The 11,513-nt window shown below is 55.5% G+C and overlaps 1 protein-coding gene across 1 annotated transcript in view; it reads left to right on the forward strand.

Moving 5' to 3' along the window:
• The window catches only part of TMEM132C (transmembrane protein 132C), a gene marked incomplete at its 3' end in the record, with an annotated part of 269,362 nt that extends 267,652 nt beyond the window's left edge, over nt 1–1,710 (forward strand). Inside the window, exon 9 of the mRNA XM_081286496.1 lies at nt 547–1,710. Coding sequence (XP_081142622.1) covers nt 547–1,710 — 1,164 coding nt within the window. The remainder of the gene's footprint in view (nt 1–546) is intronic.
• Nucleotides 1,711–11,513: the final 9,803 nt, after the last annotated feature.

Raw genomic sequence — 11,513 nt, forward strand, 5'->3', positions numbered from 1 at the left:
TTCCTGTTTTCCTCAGTGATAATTCCACAAAAGCAACCTGCAGAGCGAAGCTGGCACAGCCAAGCGGCCACCAGAGAGCACTCAGCTGGCTCTCAGCACGTCACCGCTGTGGACTGACCGTCTCCTGGGGGGCGGCTCAAGGGCAGAGCAGAAGGTGCCCCCAGCTCACAGGGCAGGTGCAGCGAGGAGGGGGCTCCTGTTCATTGCCTGGGGCTCTGACGGTTCTCCCACCCACCCCTCCTCGGCAGCCTTGTTATCACGAGCACCTGGCCACTAATAAAAGGGTCTGCAACAGGGCCCGTCTGGTGGCCAGTGGTGAAGACGGGAAACTCATGTCTGTTGGCTTCTTCTCCTGGGAAGGGCCGGGCTGAGGGTCCTTGTTGAAGTTCAGGTGCTTTTTTCTGTCCTTGGTGTAAACCTGTTTTCTTCCCCAGATTCATCAGCCACCGGGTCTGGATTTGGGGTCCCTGTCTGGGTCATCGTGCTCGTGGGTGGTTGGAGGAGAAGAGCCTCCCCAGGTGGTTCTCACTGCCTCTCTCCCCGCAGGAAGCCATGGTCAGCACGTGGCTACAGTTCAGTGACGGCTCGGTGACACCCCTGGACATCTACGACACCCAGGACTTCTCGCTGGCTGCCACCTCCCTGGATGAGGCTGTGGTGTCTGTTTCCCCCGCCCGCTCTCCCAGGTGGCCCATGGTGGTGGCTGAAGGGGAAGGTCAGGGCCCGCTGGTCCGAGTGGACATGACCATCGCCGAGGCCTGTCAGAAATCCAAACGCAAGAGTGTCCTGGCCGTGGGCATCGGCAACATCAGGGTCAAATTTGGACAGAGTGACGCCAACACCAGCCCCACCGGGGACAAGGACGAGGATGACATCAAGAACCACACCAGTGACCGTCGGCAGAAGGGCCAGGACGAGCGTTTCCAGGAGCGAGAGGAAGGGGCCCTGCGGAGGGCCACCACGACAGCCAAGTCACTGCAGGACAACAGGGTGGGGAAGAGCAGCCGGCTAGATGGGGGCGCGCGGCCCGGGGAGGGGCAGCTGCAGAACATCCCCATCGACTTCACCAACTTCCCAGCCCACGTGGACCTGCCCAGGGCGGGGGCCGGGCTGGAGGAGAGCGACCTGGTGCCCACGCCCCGGGGCCTGAGCGACCTGGAGATTGGCATGTACGCCCTGCTGGGGGTCTTCTGCCTGGCCATCCTGGTCTTCCTCATCAACTGTGCCACCTTTGCCCTCAAGTACAGGCACAAGCAGGTGCCCCTGGAGGGTCAGGCCTCCATGACCCACTCCCACGACTGGGTGTGGCTGGGCAACGAGGCCGAGCTCCTGGAGAGCGTCGGGGACCCGGCCCCGCCCCAGGACGAGCACACCACGGTCATCGACCGCGGGCCGGGGGGCCACGAGGAGGGCGACCACCTGCTCCTCAACGGGGGCTCCCAGAAGCAGGTGCAGAGCCAGGTGCGCAGGCCCACGGACCCAGGGAGGCCAGGCAAGGCACAGAAGCCGGAGCCCTCGCACTCGCCCACTTCCAAGCGGAAGAAGGTGAAGTTCGCCACCTTCACCACCATCCCCACTGACGGCGGCTGCCCCACTGTGAACTCCATCCTGGGAGGCCAGGAGGAGATCCAGTGGGTGTGCCAGGATGTGGAGGTGGGTGCCCCCAAGGAGCTCAGAAACTATCTGGAGAAATTCCAGGAGAAGGCCTAAGTCCTGTGGCCAAGGGCCTTCAGACCCCCGGGTCGGCGGACATGGGCCCCAGTGGGCAGAAGGCATCCTGAGAGGTTGAGTGGGGCTGAGCTGGGCTCCCCCCAGGCCCAGTGGGAAGTTCTGAAGCTGGGAAGGACATTTTTGTATCAAGGGTTTTTTAGCAGTTGATGACGGTGGATTTTGGAAAGTCGGTTCCCCTGTTCTGGGAGCAAGGGACAGATGGGAGTGCTGAGGCCCACCACGCCCCATGGGGATGTTGTCTTACAGACACCCACGAGCTACCAAAAATGATTTGTTAAAAAATGCAAAACGACAGATAAAAAGAGACAAATTGTACTCTGTTTATATTTCTAATAAAGAAGCAGAATACAAAAGTAGGGTCTTCCAAGAGGAAGGCCCTGCATCCGAGGTCCACGTCGCCTGGCCAGGGAAGAGACCTTCTCCGTGCCGACGTGGCCTCTGGGCAGAACTGAGGACCTGGACATTCCAACAGTGGCCTCCTCTTTCCTCTTGCACATTTCCTTTTTACAGCCTAGACTCACACTTGATTTATATTTAACACTGATCTCTGAGGATCACGTGGTATATTTTTCCTAAATGAAATATAAATTATATTCTCTTCATCAGACAGCTTTTCAGCAACGATGTCCATCCCTCCACTCCTCGCCCTGTGACTGTCGAGCTTTCTCGTATCCCTCCGGCTTCGCTGGGACTTTACAATTAGGAAAAGCTCTCTACGCCTTCAGTGACCCCACCACCACCATCACAGGGTCTAGGCCCGGGAGTGGGTCCCGTTCAGCAGGACGGAGCCCAGCCCAGACCACCCACCACACAGAGTGCCTGCCCGGTGGGGAGGTTGGGTCAAACCCCAGAGAGGCTGTACCCAGGTGGAATCGGTGTCAACTTTCGGGGTGGGTCTGTCACAAGGCACAGCCAATGTTGAAAAATGACCCAAGATGAGAAGTGTTTGGGGGGATTTAAGCTGCTTTTCTGACTTTGCCGGGCAGGGTACACCAGCATAAACTCAGAAGACGCGCCCTGTGTTTGATGTCCCTCAGCTGTGCTCTCGAGTAGCATCACCGTTAGCTGCACACCACAAAACACATTCATCCAAAGTGACAGGCACATGATGGCTGAGAAGACCTGCATGGGGTGAAATGACCACCTTTGTGACTCTCTATTCAGAGCTGTGGAGGGGACAGAGCTTAATGCTCCCAGCAGGGAGACGCTCACAGAGATGCCAGGGATGGTTTCTGGTGTTTTTTTATCATTATTATTACTATTATTACTAAAGTCAGTAGCTGGGAAAGGGTCCTGGAAGCCTCTGAGGCTTAGTTGGACCTTTGAAAAATATATTTGTAGCACATATTATAAACGGAAAGAAGCTATTTATTTATACCTGTGATGCCAGTTGTCATTAAAATGTTTCCGGTGGCTTGACTGCTCAGCGTCTCCTGGGGTGTTTCTTGTGTCACTCGGTTCTCGCTGGGGAATGCAGCTGCTGGGCCAGAGGGGATGGGTGCATTTACCTTTTCCCCTCTGCTTCCTGAAAGATCCAAGGTGGTCGCTAATAAAGGACCTGTGGTCCCCGCACTCACCACCACCTCCATCCCACCCCATCCCCATCACTGCAGGGCTCTGTGAAGCAGGGCAGCAGGCCTGGCGCCACTTTCTGATTGGGTAGCACCGGGGAGACTTGTTAACACCTTCCAAGGTGCAGCTGGTGCTGCTGGTCCTGAGGCCTGCACTTTGCCCCCCACCCCCACCCCAGACCTGGAAGTGGGAGGGAAGCCCCACCAGGCAGCCTGAGGGAGGCAGGGTTGGTCTCTCACTTTCCTTCCAAGCTGTGGTCGTTTGCTCAGGGTCTGGGCAGGATCGTCGTTGCTGCCCACTGGTTTGGGAGAACAAGACTTGTTTTTCCATAACAGTTTTATGGAGACGTAATTCCCATGCCATGAAACCCACCAGGTTGGTATCCAACTCGGTGTTTCTAGCATGTTCACAAAGCAGGGCATCTAGCACAGCCTTGGGTATAGAACATGTCCATCACCCCAAGGAGAAGCCCTGTGCCCATCAGCTGTCACTTCCTCGGCCCCCATTCTCACCAGCCCTGAGCAGCAGCTGCTGTGTCTTCTGTGTGCACAGGATGTGCCTGGAGGAGCAGATGCTGCAGTCATTATGGGACTCTCCCGACAGCTGGCGTGAGGGGCTACCGTCCCCAGCAGCAGCGACTCTGTTTCCTTCTTGGAGAAGCAATCTTAAAACAAAAACGAGCTTGCTCAGGCAGGGCACTCAGCCCCAGTATCGTCAGACCCTAAAGCAAACTGGATCAGCCTCAAGGATTCGGTCTCCCTCCGCGCTCACACCCGCTCCGCCCACCCACCGAGCCCTCTCTCCTGCCTTTGTGAACGTGGATCCTCACCGGATGACTGTGGACCACACAGTCCACAGTCTGTGTATTCCCGAAGATGTGTGTCAGTGCCTTCTGCAAATAAGGCCACAGGTGTCAGGGGTACGCACACCCCAGGTTGGCTTCGGCTTTCCCCAAGGACACCAGTCTGCAGCAGAAGACCCCACACACAGAGCCCACTCGTATGGACAATCTTGCTCCCCGTGCAAGTTGTGAAATACAAGGGCCCTGTCTCTTCATTGTCACCTGACACACCACGTGCCTGGCCCTGCACCACATGCCAAGGTTGGAACAAGAAGAGAGACCACAAGGCGGCGTCTGGACAGTACATGGGCAGGGCAGTAACGAAGCACATGGGGGAGAAAAGGGAGCCTGAAACCTGGCTGATCTCACAGCACTTAGGAGAGGAAAATGGAGACTGAATTCCACAAAGAGGGACCCCAGTTGGCACCCAGGGTTAAAGCTGAGACCCTGGAGGGCGTGTTCCTCGAGGGGAGCCAGCTGGCCTGCAGCGGCCCTAGGGAAGCCAGGAGCAGAGCCAGGAGTCGAGGAAGCTCATGATTGAGTCCGGGTCTCCACAGGGGCCTCAGACCTCAGGAGCGAGAGATCACATCTTGCCCCCACCTCAAATGTGGGAACCTCTTCCAGACGATAAGGGCCTCTCCTTCCCTCCTGCCTTCCACAGGGGGTTCTATTTGGAAAATTCTGTCCTGGGATCACATAGGAAGGGAGATTGTGGGGCTGGGTTTGGCTCATGGCAGAGCCCTCGCCTAGGACCCAGTGAGGCCCTGGGTTCCATCCCCAGCAAAACAAAGAGAGATGCCGGGAGACTCAGCTTCTAATCTATGCTGCAGAGGATTCCTGAGAAAGAAGTGGTCCTCAGGCTGTGGTGACCAAAGGCAACCAGGGCCACCTAAATTAAAAGACAAAGACAGGGAAACTGGATTCAAAAAACAAAAAAAAGTACTGATTATACAAGCTCCCACTCCAAAACAAGGACAAAAAAAAGTTTGTAGGAAAAAAAAAAGATGGCAAAATGTGTGACGTTGGTTGTGGACTGAGGACAACGCAGCTCCACGTGCATCAGAAAAACATTAGAAGGAAGAAGCATTGCTGGAGAGGAAGAGAGGCTCTCATCATACCAAAAGAGTAACTTGAAGACACAAAGGTCTTAATTATGTATGAAACTTAGAACAGAGATGCAAAACACACACCAAGAAGACTGAGCCAAGAAGACTAAAAGCTGCAGGACATTGTTGAAAGGGAGGAAGGACCAGCTAAGGGAGGACACATCCATGTTTCCATGTTCACTGAGGGCTGCAAGGTCATGACCATGTGCTGCTTTGAGCTGTGGGTTGGGGATTAGCTAATAATGGTAGCAGCAGGAATCCAGCACGTGTCCTCAGGGTGCAGCTGCTCCAGGGCCCGGGATACTGACCACTGGGGCACTCAGCAGGCCGCAGGGCTGGAGCAATCCATTCTGCAGTCCTCGGGGATGGCCCACTGCCTGCATGCTCACCCCGAGCTTCCTGGAGCAGCTGGGGAAGGGCCAGCCAGCCTCCGAGGGCCTCCCTCAGTGGGCTCTCTCCCCTGGCAGGTGCAGGGCTCTCTGGACCTGCTGTGGCTGCACCCCAGATATCCCATGGCAGCCTCACGGTTTGTAACTGTCATGAGCCACCTGACAGCCCACCAGTTGGGTGGGTGATTCTGGTAGCCCAGGTAACCCTACCTTTGTTTCCAGGGCACCACAGTTAACTTACCATGAACTTGGTGGCTTCCAACGGCAGGATTTCCTCTATCCCACAGCTCTGAAGGACAGAGGTCTGGAGGCACTGGCAGGGTCACAGTCCCCCAGAGACCACAGAGAAAATCCTTCCTCTTCCTGCTTCGGGGGCTGCTGGTGTCCCCTGGCTTGTGGCTGCGTGGCTCCCGTCTCTGTGGCTGCCTTCACATCCCTTCCCTGGGCCTCTGTGTCTCTCCTTGTCTGTCTCAGATAAGGAGTCCATCGTTAATTCAGGACCCACCCTCCTCCAGGACTGTCATCTCAAGATACCTTTGTTAAGTGTATCTGTGACAATTCTCACTCCAAATAAGGTCACACTCCGTGGTGCTGGGCACAGAGTCTTTGGAACTCACTAACAAAGTGATACTCAGGAGTCACTTTGGGCCACCAAAGCTCACTCTCACCAGGGCCAGGCACCTGCTAACAGTAGCTTCCCAGGGTGTCCACTTCATTGGCCATGAGGTCACCACATGCTCTGGAGTCCTTGGATCAGCCCTGGGATTCTAATTTTGGAGCTTAGCACAGACCACACAGGGCACTTCATCCAGCAGAGACACCTCTACCATCATGGATGGGCCCTGCAGTTTGTGATAATCATGGGACAAGGCTGTCACTCTGCACCCTGCACCTGAGGAAGAGCTGTGTCCTGCTCTGAGCCCTGACCAGTACATCCAGGAGCTGTCTCCAAGGCCAGAGGAGCCTCTGAGGTTCCTGAAGAGGTGGGCAGTAGGGTGGGGGGCTACACAGTGACTCTCCCTGCCCTTGAACGCCCCACAGCCTGTGGCACTTACCAAATGCCAGGCCACATGGCTCTGCTCATCTCCTGCCCCCTGGAGTCTGGTCCTGGGGCCATCTGAGTATCCCCACTCTTGCTCAGTGACTAGTTGACAAGATGCTGTGCTCACACCTGGGCAGCCTGAGCCTTGGCAGAACCATCTGCAGTCTGCCTTCTGTGGTTGGAGAGCAGAAGAACTAACAGAACCCAGGGCAGGACAGCAAACGTACGTTCTCCCCCTTCACTTGGGCCCAGGGGAGAGCCCCCGGAGCTCTAGACACCACTGAAGGCTGGCCCCTTCCACCACCTGCCCCCCACAATCAGCACCTGAACCCATGATGCCATAGGCAGAAACCTGGGCGCTCTGTGGCCTTTGTGGAGGTCAGGAATCTCCCCTGCTCTGAGAAAAGTTTCAGTAAGCAGGTGGGGGAGGAACTCACAGAAGGAATGGTAAAGGGACAGGGTAATGTCTGAGTCTCTGCTGCTCTGTACTCCCCATAAGAATTGTGGACCAAACCTCTGCACAGGCCATGTGAAAGTTCCAGCCATGATGAACACTAAGGAGACGTGGAAGGTGCCAGAAAATCTGTCAGGGCCTGGGGGAGGCAGGGAGGCCAGAGAAAGCCTCTTGGAATCATGTGGCTTGGCTGGAGCTCTGGATGTGCCCAAGGTGTCCGTGTAGAGCATCAGGCCGACGGAGGGTCCGGCGCCAAGAGCTGTGCAGCAGGGTGGGTGGGGTGTGTGGCCCGGGCCGTGTGCTGGAACAGGGGAGAAGCAGCACAGCACAGGTGGCTGGGAGTGGGGTCCAGGCACAGATGCAAGGCCCCCTGTGCCTTCTGCACGGCTATGGGGACGCAGCTCTGTGACAGGCCCACTGCCTGTAGGACACATGGCTCTCCGGAGCATCTTTCCACGCCGGTTCGTCATAAGGTATTCCACACTTTGACCTAGGGTGCTGGGTGGCCTCTGCCTCTCAGAACTCCTGAGCAAGTGAACATGGGTGGGTTCCCAGAGCTTGCTCCCCGAGCAGTAAGCACGAGGTGACTGAGCCCCCTGCTCGGGTCAGGGCTGGGTCCTGCCTGGAGGAGGAGTTGTACCCTGGAGAGTGTGTGTCAGGAGGAGATGCTGAAGAGGACCCAGGGGACAGGACAGGCAGCTCATCCTGCTGCTTCTCTTTCTGGAGAGCAAAGCATATTGTCACCCTGTTTCAATTTATCCTCAACCGACCAAGACATTCTGTCCAAACCCCCACCCCCAATCAAAGAAGTTGTTTCGGTGGAAATCAATGACCGGACTGTGAAATCCCATTGATCTGAGAAGTCCAGGTTAAGTCAGGGGTCAAGATTTCCACTTCCTCTGACTGGGCTGCCCTCTGAATGAGGCTGGAGGGGAAGACCTGCCACCTGGATTTGTGGGGACACTCTGGAGGGGGCTGCAGCGGGCAGAGTTTCCTGCATCAAGGGCGATGTGTGAAGAAGACAGACCAGGGGTGGGGCAGACAGGGGACTGAAGCAGTCATCCATCACCCAGCGTCACACAGAGCCCTGCTACCGATGGGCAGCGGTCTAAGAGGCTGGTGACAATCTGAAAGAGAGTTGACGTCTGTCCCTCCCCACGTGGAACTCATATTCCTGGGGGCCGGGGAATAGGTAAGAACAAACATGAACCAAGTCAACGAAGACACAAGATGGTGAAAAGCTACAGTGGTGACGGAAGCGGAGCATCATGCTAAGACCCCGCAGAGAGCACAGCGGGGGCCCTTGGTCCCAGAGCATCATGAGAGGGCAGGTAAGCCGAGACTGCAGGACGGTCCCAGGTACCCCAGGCAAAGTGGACGGCAGGGCAAGAGAAGGGGAATCCGAGACGCCCCTGAGGCCCGAGAGCCTGGTCCTGGAGGGCACAGTGGCCCCCAGACCAGCTTGGCAAGGAGAGTGGGCAACAGGAGGCTGCTGGCGGCTCCCATGCAGAGAGGTCTCCTCTGGATGGAGTGTGGGGAGAGTAGGCCGTGAGGAGTGGGAGGCACCAGCAGACTCCCGAGAGGGCCACTAGCAGTCGTAGCGGTGGAAGGCTGTGGCCCCTGGGCCAGCAGTAACCCTGAAGAGCAGCCCCAGCTGCGGGGTGAGGGATCCCAGAGACCTGCAGCTGAGAGAGGCTGGCGTAGCCGAGAACGAGTGAGGTGGGGGGTGGCCTGCAGTCCCACACTGGCCATGAAGACCTCTGCGCTTCCTTCCTCTGGGCTCACTCTGCCGCTGTCTGAAGCAGCACTGTGGACAGGAGCTAGGGTCACGGGCAGCAGGTCCTCCAGCCTGTCAAACCCTCAGCCAATTGCCACCCTGACTTGCAAGGCAAGGCAAGAACCTGAGCCAGGCCACCAGCTGCCCTGCTCCCAAATCTGTGACCCACAGAAATGATGAGAGAGTATTTGGCAAGGTAAACAGCTGGACCTGGGACAAACTTGCCGTCACAGCAGGAGTCGGGGACTGCACTGGCTCCTTCAGGCAGGGTCCCTGCGCCTTGCCTTGTTCTGGGATGGCTGCAGCCTGCGGCACCAGCTCACAACACCTGGCTGCGCCCACCTATACCCTGATTCCAGGTCAGTGACATCGCCCTGGTAGCTTAAGATTAGCTGTAATAGGAAGAGTTTACCATCAGAATTGAAAACCACTACATGCTTTAGATTCCTAGCAATGACTCCAAACTTGGAAGTACAGGAATCTAACCTGTCACAGTTCCAAAGTCCAGGAATCGGATTCAGAACATAAGCAGGGCCGGTCCCTCCCTCTTCGGTTCCTGGTGGCTCCAGGTTCCTTGGCTCTGGGTGCGTCCCTCCCGTCGGCCATCTTTGCTGGCTTCCCCCATTCTCTATGTGTGGCCCTCAGTCTTCCCATAAGGACACAAGTCACTGGATTCAGAACTCAGCCTAATTCAGTGTGACTGATTCACCCAGCATGATGAATCGTATCTGCAAAGTTCCTGTTTCCAGATAGGGTCACATTCTGAGGTTCGGGTGACATGTATGAGGGAGACACAGTTCAACCTCGTGTACTGCAGATCAGGATTTTTACCAGAGCTGCTTTGCTAGGACCAGACCACCTCCCTGAGGGTGCCACAGTACTGAGCCTCGGCTGCCCACAGAAGTGACATGCTCATGAACACGCTGGCTTCTGTCCCTCACTGAGAGGGAGACATCACCTCCCAGTTCCATTTTGATGCCTGTCCCAAATAAATCACCTCCTCTCCTGTCCTCTTCCCAGGTTCTGCTCACAGAGAAATTCAATCAGACACAACAGCAGAAGGGTTTGCCTGTAGACTGCACCAGCGTTAAGAGAAGGGAAAGAGTGCGGTGGCGCAGGCCTGCAATCCCAGGAGCCTGGGAGGCTGAGGCAGGAGGGTCGCGAGTTCAAAGCCAGCCTCAGCAATTTAGCAAGGTGCTAAGCAACTCATGAGACCCTGTCTCTAAATAAAATATAAAAATTGGGCTGGGGATGTGGGTCAATGGTCAAGTGCCCCCTGAGTTTAGTTCCCAGTACCAAAAAAAAAAAAAAAAAAAAAAAAGAATCCTGAGTTGTTTCCCCCCCACCCCCCTATGGTTAACTGGCATATAAATCATCCATTTGCCCAGAAGGAGACTGAATGGTGACAACGTAGCCTCCACCAAGGGCTCTCTGCCGGCGTTCCCCTGAGGAATTCTCTCAGCTAAAGCCTCGAGGAAGGCAGGCTCTCCCTGGGACCTGGTAGCCTGCCCCGTCCTGCTACAGTGGCAGGGTTGGGGTCTGCGTGGCTTTCCTGGTTTCACATAATGGGTCCCTCTCCCCAGCGCCCTTTCACCTTCTGATGGCATAGCCACATGGTCTTCTGGTAGATGTGTTTTTTCTATAATTACCCTATAATCACATGAAGACAGTGTGAGGACTGGGATTTATGGGCGCAAGGCAATGCTGAAGCAGGTATCAGGCACCTTCCAGTGAAGGCCGGCCAGTCACACGGAAAGGAAAGCTGTGGCTCTCCAGTCACGCTTCAGAAGTGCCAAACAAGACGTCCCTCCTCCTTCCTACATGGCCACTCACCATCTACATCCGGGACACTCATGGCTGTAGGCAGACAGGGAGGTTTCTAGAATCTTCTGCTTCTTCCTAAACAATTCTCACAAAAGCTAGTGGGATCCCAATATAAAGCCTTAAAATAGGGAAATTTGTTTCTGGTGGAGTGGTTTCTAGACCCCAGACTCTGGTAGGTAAAAAATATAGTTGTCATTTTCTTCTGTAACGAAAATATTTTTTTTACTAAGTCTTTTACCTTAGGGAACAAGAAAGAATTCCATATCAAGCAATTCAGATTTTCTTTTTTTTTAATTTTTTTTAAAGAGAGAGTGAGAGAGGAGAGAGAGAATTTTTGATATTTATTTATTTTTTTAGTTTTCAGCGGACACAACATCTTTGTTGGTATGTGGTGCTGAGGATCGAACCCGGGCCGCACGCATGCCAGGCGAGCGCGCTACTGCTTGAGCCACATCCCCAGCCCGCAATTCAGATTTTCATCCTTTCTCCTGCGGGACGCTTCTGAGTCCCAGCTGTGAAGTTGTGCCATGGAACTGTACCTGGAGTCAGGTGGGCGCGGCACAGAGTGGTGTGTTCCGATGTGATTTGCTGTACGCACAATATGCAGGAACACGCTTGAGTGTGGAACAGGGCTCTCAAGGGTGAGAAGGGTGACAGGCTCCTGGATTGTCCCTGCAAATTGGCATTTATAGTTCAGCGCAGCCCAGCAGATAGGACCCTCAGGAGACCTGTCGCCCTGTGCTGTTTTCAAGGAGGGCGATGAGTGGAACCTAGAGA

Source organism: Spermophilus citellus, assembly GCF_964194105.1.
Source record: "Spermophilus citellus genome assembly, chromosome: 3".
Lineage (NCBI taxonomy): Eukaryota > Metazoa > Chordata > Mammalia > Rodentia > Sciuridae > Spermophilus > Spermophilus citellus.